Source organism: Zootoca vivipara, chromosome 13, assembly GCF_963506605.1.
Source record: "Zootoca vivipara chromosome 13, rZooViv1.1, whole genome shotgun sequence".
Classification (NCBI taxonomy): domain Eukaryota; kingdom Metazoa; phylum Chordata; class Lepidosauria; order Squamata; family Lacertidae; genus Zootoca; species Zootoca vivipara.
The window spans coordinates 24,230,734-24,241,331 of record NC_083288.1 but is presented as its reverse complement, the minus strand read 5'-3'; the positions used below and the strand labels follow the sequence as shown (position 1 = coordinate 24,241,331).

General features: G+C 45.2%; 1 protein-coding gene across 1 annotated transcript; it reads right to left on the bottom strand.

Moving 5' to 3' along the window:
- On the bottom strand, positions 1 to 9,037 carry LOC118095364 (keratin, type I cytoskeletal 24). The gene is made up of 8 exons (XM_035136571.2): positions 8,444 to 9,037; positions 6,889 to 6,971; positions 6,567 to 6,723; positions 4,820 to 4,981; positions 4,606 to 4,731; positions 2,446 to 2,663; positions 1,578 to 1,642; positions 1 to 627 (listed from the first exon to the last, which is right to left on the bottom strand). The coding sequence occupies exons 1-8, from the start codon at positions 8,960 to 8,962 to the stop codon at positions 524 to 526; spliced, it is 1,434 nt and encodes a 477-aa protein (XP_034992462.2). The 5' UTR covers positions 8,963 to 9,037; the 3' UTR covers positions 1 to 523.
- Between the last annotated feature and the right edge of the window lie 1,561 nt (positions 9,038 to 10,598).

The following is a 10,598-nucleotide window of genomic DNA, read 5'->3' as shown; positions in this document are numbered from 1 at the left end:
TGGGGTTAAGGGGACTTTAATTCTTTGCAACTTCCACTGTGATCTTGATCCTTTGGTGTTGCAAGAGAAAAGAAAAATCCTGCACTTAAGGCCTAGCCTTGTGCTTCATGTTAATTAGTTTGGCATTAATAGTTATCTAGTTACAGAGAACTATTGCTATTGTAGTGGGGAAGGGTTGCCTCTCTCCTGATGACTGTGCAAAGAGTGTCTCTATGCTTGCATGTGCTTGTTTATAGATGAAATTAATGCACACCATTAAAACGCTGAGCTTCTTGCTGCCCTCGATGGCTTCAGTAAGAGAAAGTTGGAACTGTGTGAAACTAGGTATGATATGCAAAAAGTAAAAAAAGGGTTTATTGAACTACCACAGCTAAAATAAATCAAGATTTCAGAATGCACTTTGATGATTTGCTCTAAAAAAGAGAGGAAAGAAGTGAGGAGGCTTTTCTAAAGAAGAAATTTCTCTTGGAGGTTTCCTGTCTTGCTGCTTTGCCAGGACATGGTAAAAAGGGATCCTTGATGGTTATTTAGTCGGCTTCTCTTCAACCGATTTGACCTGGGACGAAACAACTCTGCCATCAACCATTTCTTCCACAATCGTCTTCACCATTCTGGTTTTCGTTGACTCTGTTTTTATATAAAAAAAGGAAAGCAAAATTAAAACATAGTGTTTGAACAAGGCTTCAAAGCAGGCCCTCGACGTGCTTTGCATGATTGCTTTTCACGCTCCCATTTTTATACAAACAGATAATCATCAAGCACCCAAGATACGGCCTGACTTTGCATTTTCACCTGCAAAAACTGGGTTGCTGCCAGTTCCCTAGAATGTGGGTTGATGGGAGTGAATTTGAACTCCAGGATGACTTTTCTCACCCACCCATTTCCTGTTCCCCAAATTGCTTCTCCATAACTGTCTTTTTCCTTGCAGGCTCTTGGTGGGGGGAAGTTGACCTCCTGCCACTGGTGTCACTGCAGATGACATGGAGGGATGGAGCAGGGTTGGGCTGTGTGGTTGAAGCCATGTGGGCACACCTGTAGGAGCACCAGATCAGAACAATGCAGCCCTGAACTAGCCGTTGAGCTGCCTGAACCCCATCTAGGTAAGCGGCAGCAACATTGGCGGCAGCAGGGAGGCTCCAAGACTAGGTTACTGATAGACACCATCACACATCAACAGGGAAGTGGGGTTATGCCTGCGGCCACCTCCCTCCTACTACACCCAGGTTGCATGGCCCTCCCTGACAGCCACATGTTTTGCCATTGTGGTCTATGGTCACTGCTGGATGCAAATAGATGTCCCCCATGTGACATTGGGTTGGGCTGTGGACACAAGAAAAGATGGACCCACAAGAAAGGGCTGTAGTTCACTTGCTTCGCTAAGAGCAAACTGGAAAAGCCTTGCATAGTTTTGGGGACTAAGAGAGGCGATGTATTGTTGAAATGTGGGAAATAGGCAGGCAAGGAAATTTGGGAAGCAAGGGGGGAAACAGGCGGGGGAATAATGCTTTTATGCATTAGTGAGAAGTTTGCAGCCAGACCTGTGCATTTTTAATATATAAAAAGATATTTGTAATTACCTTTGCCAGAGCCTCCATAACTCATAGAACTACTATGGCTCGAAGATCCGTAAGACCCAAAACCACTGTAAAGGAAAACAATGTAAGTTGTTTTTTTAGTGGTATACTGTGCATCATTTTTCAGAGAGAATTTAAACATGACCACCAATTTATTACAGCCAGGTAATATAATGTGATGATAATTACCTGCAGGGGTGCCAACTTGAATAAAATATTGGGGGGGGGAGGCAGGAAAGTCCCATCCTGCATAATCAATCATGATACATGGGGGGCACACACCACATGAATGGCAATACCCATCAATTTGGTGGCCCCTCAAATATTTTATGGGGGCGGCAAAGGGACCTTGACTCCTAGGAGTTGGCTCCTATGATCAGCTCAGATGAGTAATGGAGATCAGTTCTTTTTACAGCCCTAAGCAGATGAGAATCAGTACATGGAGGGAGGACTGGAATGGGTTGGCGCTGTCTTCAATGCACTGTGTATGTAGGTTCTGTGCAGACCAGCCCTCCCATTTGACCCATGGAGCTTGAAGGGTGGGGCCAGTAGGTGCAATCCGGATTCCAACCCCGCACATTGATTCTGCCAAATATGGAAAGTCGGTGGGCGAATTTTGACCAACGTAGGTCTTCCTCTGCATTTTGCACATGCAGATATTTAGAATCGCCTCCAGCTCTGCAAACTTTCTAAATACAAGTGCAGTCTGGTCTAATTTAACAAGTGGCAGGTTTCCCATTCAGTACAGTAGAAGCGAATGCATCCATATTATGCCAATTGCTGTTGTGAAGTATTGTCCTTTGGTCAGATCTACAGGGCCTCATAATTGGTTCTGAGTCAGATCTGGCGATCTGTCATGTCTAACGCTTACCCCCCTTCTCCGTCCAATAGGCGGCGGTAGGTCTCTATCTCCTGCTCCAGGCGTGTCTTGATGCCTAACAGCTGCTGATATTCTGCATTCTGGTTCTCCATCTCAGCCCGAACCTGCAGAAGCTGTTCCTCTAAGCCAGCGATCTGACCCTGTAATTGCGCGAGCTGGTCGCAGTAATTTCGTTCTGTTTCCGCCAAAGTACCCTCCAGGGAATGTTTCTGTTCCGAAGGGGCAGCGGAAGGAAGAGAAGGGCGTAAAAATACAGCAAAATCAACAGAGATGGAGAAGTTCCAGCAAAGAAAATGATTATTCTAAAAAACACTCCCATGGGTTGAATCCAATAAATAGCATAATGTTGTACCCACCAAAGTCATTGGGCAAGCGGAATGACTTCTGTTTGTGTGATGGAATTTCTGCTATCTCTTCTCCTGCATTGCCCCCCTGCAAATTCTGCTCTGGAGGGTTGGGGACACTCCCAGAGCAGATTGGGAGGTGTGAAGGGTGAAAATATGGGGAGGAAAGGGAGGGGAAGTTCTGTTGTGCAAGCGGAAGGCCTTCCACTCACACAGTGACTTCCACTTAAAACAGCCCTGTGAGAACTCTGCTTCTTTGGAATGATTCAAAACCCAAGAGTGCCTCCTTTGTGCTTCTGTATCTTTTTAGCACAGGCCCGCAGATTTATAAGACTAACACAAGCAACTCCAGACACATTTGCTCAGAGGTAGATCCCATTAGGTTCAATGGGGCTTACTCTCACGTACATGGGTATAGGATGGAAGTCTAAGTAAACTGCAGGCATATAACCCAAATTATGTGGGGGGTCCCCCCCTCTTGCATCTAGATTACATTTCCTGCAGACATTGTGCAAAGCACCCCAAATGCATATGCCACTTGGTGGCAAGAAAACGTCTAAGTGGTTTACAAAAATATGAAATGAAACATTGAAATTCTTGATAAAAACTGCTTTAAAAATCCAAGTATTTTAAAACTTTTTAAAGTTGTTTAAAACCAACAACAGCTAAACAGAGATAAAACACATGTAACTGCTACATGTCTGGATAGCTTTGCCTAAGCATAGTCACAAAAAGAATACAGAGAAGACACCTGTCTGACGTCAATAGCCAGGGAGTTCCAAAGTTCCGCACTAAAAGATCAATTTCTTACCACTGTGGAATGGGTATTATGTGGCACCTGTAACCGTGTCAGTTCTTCAGATTGAAGTGACTGAGTGGGCATATATGCTGCAAAGGGCTAACACCTTGAACTTGGCCTGGTAGCAGATGGGCAACCAGTCCAGACCTCTGAGCAGAGACGTCCGTATGCAGACAGGGTCTCCCTGCTGTTGGCAACCTTGCTGCAGCATTCTGAGCCTGGTGACTCCTCTGACGAACGCTCTCCTATTCCTCCCACATGTTGACATGATGATGTTTCATTATCACTTTGGGATGGCTCAATATATGGATCAGCTCAGCAGGTGTGCTGAAATACCATTCTAGTATTTGCTGGAAGGCTTGCAAAACAAGATACTTTGCCAAACGGTGGCATCTCTCACTACATGGGAATTGGCGCACCCGGTTCTAAAGAACACAACACAATATTTCAGAGGTGCAGTGGATGGGGGGAAACAGGGGGAATGCAGCTCTGGGACATAGCAGGAGCAATAATGTCGCTCGCTGGAATGCCATGATAATTTATAGGCTCCACCCCCTTGCTCTGCTGAAGGAACAAAGTGATAACCAAAGTTTGGATAATAGTAGCATATAGATGGATGAGGAAAAGAGTCTGACTGCTTCTTCTTTGAGATGGGATTCCAAATTCCTGCAAACGATGACGCTTTTTGCAGGATTGCTTGGGTTTTGAACGGAAAGCGAAAGCTTGCGGTTCAGTTTCGTTGCAGCTCAAGTTGAATTCATTCTGTGAGCCCCTATTCTGTGGCTATCAAGCGACTCCAGTAAACTGAGCATTATGTAATGTACTGCTGTTCTAGGAGGGGGGAGCGTAGGTACATGCATGGACTAGAGGACTCTTTGGGTCCCTTCCAACTCTACGATCCTATGACTTACCTCCTTACCATGGGAGAGATCTTGATAGCAGCCTAATGTGCACAGCTGTAGCCCAAACCCTCTGAAAGAGCTCCTCCTGCAGCAACGATCCACTTACCATGGCAAGCTGGGCTTGCAGTTCCAGTTCCAGGCCTTGCAATGTGCGTCTCAGATCCGTAACTTCACTCTTGCCCGTGCTCAACTGGTCCACGTTGGCCGATATCTCCTGCCTCAGAGCTCCAACCTGGAGAACCAAGGAGAAAAAGCGTTAAGCAGACGCGGTAACTGGGTCGTCTCCTAAGGTTTTAGGCAGAGTTAAGAACCATCCTTGCCTGCTTGTTGAACTGTTCTTCTGCCTCTCTTCGGTTTTTGTCTGCAAGCTCCTCATACTGGGATCTCATCTCGTTCAGTAGCTTGGTGAGGTCAATTCCAGGAGCGGCATCCATTTCAACGCTGACGTCTCCGCCGGTTATGCCTCGGAAGCTCATCAGTTCCTGCAAGAGAAGCCCAGTGGGTTTTTAACAGCATGTAGCATGACCCAGACCATGAAAAGGGAACAATCCCTGGTGATGGGGTAGGATCCTCCACCACAGCGGAGGCGGCAGGCTAGTTTAGGAGAACAGGTCATGTGTATCCATAGCTCTGCCATCTGCTCAGAGGAACAGCAGGGGTAGGGACATTGCTGCTATTCGCCCCACAAGTTGCCTCGCTCTGCTTAACTGTAGGGCTGGCCCTGAAAGTAGGGTTGACATATTCCCAAAAGTTGAGCTTTTGGGGGGAACATCTCCACCCCCCCAAAAAAGTTTTGGGGCTTAATTTTTTTTAAAAGCATTTTTCTTAAAAAAAACAAAACAAAAACCACCCTAGTTGCCATATGTTCAGGTTTTCCCGAATATTTTGCCAATTTGGCAAAAATCTACCCAGACACCATTTTGACAGTCAAATTCCCTGGGGAAACCTGGACGCATGGCAGCCAGACCCTGAAAGTGCACAAACTTTCCCTGAGACCACTTTTAATGCATTCTGAATGGTCTCTGTCTCAGTGTGAGCTCATTTGACCACTAGGTGGCAGATGCACCTGAGATTTGGGGATTTTCTTTGCCTTAAAAATAAATATATTAGGAGAGCCTTCCCCCAACTCCCTTTGGTAAATCCGGTCAGCACTGCATATATTTCTATCCACTTCGAAGCAATGCATTTGTTTATGTTAATGTTATTTTGCCATCTTCACTAATAATACAGTGCAGTTTCTCTAAAAGCAGGATTTCAAAATAAGGTGGCATCCTTCTTCCCTTTAGATGAGCCGCTTCTTGCTCTGACTCTCTGCTTTCCTTTTGCCACTGACCTGCCCCACACATCATGCCTGGGTCGAGTGAGATATGTGATGTCGGCTTTGTTTCTCCCGTACGACTTGGTGAGGCTAAAACTATTTGCTTCCAGGGTCGGGGTGCCAGAGAATTCCAATGAAAACAGAATTGGGAGTGTAAATTGCCAATGTTCTCTTACTTGTTGGAAATCCACCTATCATGTGGAATTGATTATGCCCAATTTGCATCGTTTTTCCTTTGCATTGAAATGGACATGGTGGGATAACACAATGACAATGCAATTCATGTCAATTAATAATCCTGCCATGGGGATTATTCACGAGATGAATACAGTGGTACCTCGGTTTAAGTACACAATTGGTTCTGGAAGTCTGTACTTAACCTGAAACATACTTAACCTGAAGCGAACTTTCCCATTGAAAGTAATGGAAAGTGGATTAATCCGTTCCAGACAGGTCCGTGGAGTACTCAACCTGAAGCGTACTTAACCCGAAGCAAACTTTCCCATTGAAAGTAATGGAATGTGGATTAATCCATTCTAGACGGGTCCGCAGAGTACTTAAACTGAAAGTACTCAAACCGAAGCGTACTTAAACCGAGGTATGACTGTAATGTAGTTTGGGGTGGAAGACAAACTGCATCAGAAAGGAAACAGTGCTGCGTGCGACAAATGCAAGGTGGAATGGGGAAATGATGCCTTCTTACACCCTTATTCGAGGCACAGCAGCTTTATAAGCATGTTTCTACCTACCTCCTCATGATTCTTCTTGAGGTAGGCAAGCTCCTCATTCAAGCCTTCGATCTGCAACTCGAGGTCAGACCTAGTCATGGTCAAGTCATCCAGGACTCTCCTCAGGCCATTGATGTCACTCTCCACACTCTGGTGCAGGAACAATTCGTTCTCATACCTTCAAAGATAACATAAGAATGAGATTTCAGAATTGTGGCAATTACGGTTTCTCGCTTCCTGCCGGCCTTCAGATAGCTGGGAAGGAGGTGGGAGCAAGGTGTACAACAGAGGTGCTGGTGTTTGTGCTTCCTTCCCTTTCCCTTGCCCAGAATTTGATGCTTACTTAAGTTTGAAATCATCAGCAGCCAGCCGAGCATTGTCGATTTGCAGAACGACCCCAGCATTCTCAATGGTGTGTCTAACAATCTGTAAGGACACATAGGAAAGATAGCTGCAGTAGTTTTTTAGGAAAAAAGCGAACAAACAACACCATCATCCCTAGTTCCTCTTCTTGGACACTTTACACCAAGGTCATAGAGTAGAGTGTCACGGACATTTCTTTTGAAACCATTTTTAGAAAGGAAGATTGGGAGGAGAAGGAAGAGGAGTCACATAAGGCAACCAGAAGAATGCAACAATAGTCCTGTGGGACGAGACCAAAGGCTCATCTTGTTTAGCCTTCGGTTCCTACAATGGGCATCCAGCTCCCTCTGGGACATGAGAGCAACAACACTCTCCCTACTGATTCCCCAGATACCAGCATACAGAGGCACACAGCCTTTGCGAGTGCAGGCAATGACTATAGACCTTTCATTAATATTCACCATTGATAGCCTTATTCTCCATTAATTTCTCCAAGCCCTATCTAATACCATCCCCGTTGGCAACACTAGCTATATATTCCGATAGCAAATCCTGTTCTTTAGCAGTGTGTTGTACGAAGAAATTCTTTCTCTGTTCCTGAATCCCTCACCATTCAGCTTCCAGGTCCTGGTATTATAAAAGTGGTGATGGTGGAGGGGGAAGTCTTCCTATCCACTTTCAATTCATCATGTGTAATTTGATGCGTTCTGCCGTGTCCCCCCTTGCTAGGGATGGGGGAAGAAACTGGACTGAGTTCACATTTAAAGGCAAAATCCACCAAATTGGCACTTTCCAAGGCAGGATGCAAACTGAAACATAGCCACCCTTCAAACTTTGCACTTAATTGAATTTTTCAGTGCGGTTCCCCAGCCATGTGATGTGCATGAAAATGCATACAGTAGGGAAAAGCATGATGAAAAATGCACACCTTCGTTAAAATCACATAGAAATGCATTATATCAGGGGAAATCGCTTCGTAGGAAGGTGATTGGGCAAAATCCGCTCAAAGATGCTGATGACTTTTCATGATAACCGGTTACTACTCACTTAATTTCTTCGCAAATTTAAGTACGCGATGGGAGGGGTGTGGATAGTGACGCATATCCACAGATTAAGGCTCTGCCGAGAAGGGTATTAAGATCTTGCCAGTAAAGCACACGTAACGTTCAGATGCCCAAGGGGGACAATTCATCAATGAAATATTGCAGACTATGAGGAATATTGCAGACTATGCTCCCTCTGAGACTTAATGGGGAGGAGCCGTAGCTCAGTGGGTAGAGCAATCTGCTCTGCATGCAGACAGTCCCAGGTTCGATCCCCAGCATCTCCAGGTAGGGCTGGGAACGTCCCCTGGCTAAAAACCTGGAAAGCTGCTGCCAGTCAGTGTAGACAATGCTGAGGTAGATATATCAATGGTTGGAATCATTATAAGGCAGCTTTCTGTTTCCCTATATATGGAACACAGAAAGTTGTTCTCGGTGGACGAAGCATTGACCAAAGTCAGGAAACTTTGCATTAGCGTCCCCACCACTTACTTGGTTCCGAAGATCTTCGATGATGCTAAAATATTTGCTGTAGTCTCGGCTGGTGTCTGGAGTGCTATACTTTGCGTACCATTCCTTGATCTTGCGCTCCAGCTCTGTATTGGCCTCCTCGAGAGCGTGGACTTTGCCCAGGTAGTTCGCAAGGCGGTCGTTGAGATTCTGCATGGTCTGCTTCTCATCGCCACTCAGGAGACCCCCTTCCCCTCCCCCAAAGCCCCCGCCCATGCCGCTCGCAAAGCCGCTCGCATAGCCACCGCTGCCAAGGCCGCCCCCGAAACCGCCCCCCAAGCCCCCTCCGTACCCACCACCCAGACCTGCACCCAAGCCCATTCCATATCCTCCACTAAGGCTCCCTCCTCCGTAACCACCTGCTGAGTAGCCTCCGGCAAACTTGGAGCCGCCACTAAATCCCATGCCGCTAGACAGTCTGACAGACCCTCCGCCACCCCCGCCGCCAACACTGTAGGAGGAGAGCTGTCGGGAAGAGCCAGTGTGGACAGAGAGAGCCATGGTGTCTGAGCAAGAGGAAGGTCCTGTCCCGTGAAACAAGCAAGGCAAGCGGATTAGAAAGAGTGCATTGAGCTGGTGGGCTTTTAAGGCTTATATGCGGGGTTAGCCGGGTGTTTCCGCCCCGTCCTGGCACAGTGCGTCCTTTGCCAAGTCAATGCCTTCATAATTAGATAATTGTTCTGTCTAATTAAAAAAAAATGTCACGAGGTCCAACTCTGCAGAAATATGTATCCTTGGGTTATTATATTATGCCAGAATCCCAGATGGAATGGGGCCAAAACATGTTTTGCTTTCCTTTTTATCTTTGAAATTGTGATGAGCAAACCCTTTTTCGCTTTTTCTCCCCACCTCCTCTTTCTCTTTTAAGTTTGGTTATTATATTGCATTCTGTTCAACATTTCAAGCCCCCAGGCAAAATCTCTCTCAACTGAAAGAGGACGCCAAGCAAAGCGACATGTATAAACGAAACAAGCACTAAACTCTTGGGAAGATTCTTTTGTATACTGTTTTAATCTAGTAGAAAAACGGATCTCAAATAGCTTGTTATGGTTTGGCTCAAAGCTGCCAATTGCCTGATTTATTAATTGCTTCTCGGATTATTGTTTTTTTTTTAAAATAAAAACCCCACTTTGATCTGAGAACTTAATTTCTTGTATAGCCTGTCTTTGCAAGTCCCAGGAGGTGATTGGATTTATAAATTCATACTAGCAAGCTCAAGAATTTCTTTTTAATCTGTGATTAAGAAGAGGGCAAGTCAATTCACATATGGATCACCAGGGTTCTAATAATGATTTAGTAGCATTTCTCTGAGAACACCATTCATATAGAAGAACAAAGCAACCAAATTCCCTCTTTTGCATCTCTTTGGCTTTTAAAATGTTCAATCCCCCAGTAAACATTATTCTTTTTGGTTCACCCTCTGATCCCAAAGCACTTGGAACTGAACCAAACCCTATTGTTATTTTGCAAAACCTTCACTTCAATGCAGTTTTTCTCCTTTCCCCCAACTATATAATGTGACAAAACGCATTCTCTTGCGCATCGATAAATAATGATCACATTGCTTAGTGGTTTGGATGGCATTTCCTAGTTGAACAATAATGGAGTGGTTTTCGAGGGTTTGCGGATAACTGTGGGACTGAGATATTTGTTCACATTTTGGGGAGCCTGAATCTGAGAGCTAGAAATGGCACTTTCTTATCAAAACGCCCCCCCCCCCATTTGATAATGTGAAAATGGGCTGCACAAAGTTCTTTGGCAGAAAATACAAGTGAGGGGAAGAAAGATGGCAAACTGAAACACGGCTTCCTTTTAAATTCATACTTCTCCAAATTTTGCGATGCGGTGCTCCAGCCAAGTAAATTGCATATATTTGAGCATAGAAATGCATATATATTAGTGACCCTCCCACAAATGCATTATTTTAGGGGAAATTGCTTTGCACAAATGTGTATATGGGGGGATTCATACAAAGATGCTTATATTATGATAAGTTACAGGTACTGTAGGTAGCCGTGTTGGCCTGAAGCAGTCAAAACAAAATAAAAAAATCCTTCCAGTAGCACCTTAGAGACCAACGAAGTTTGTCATAGGTATGAGCTTTCGTGTGCATGCACACTTCTTCAGATACACTGAA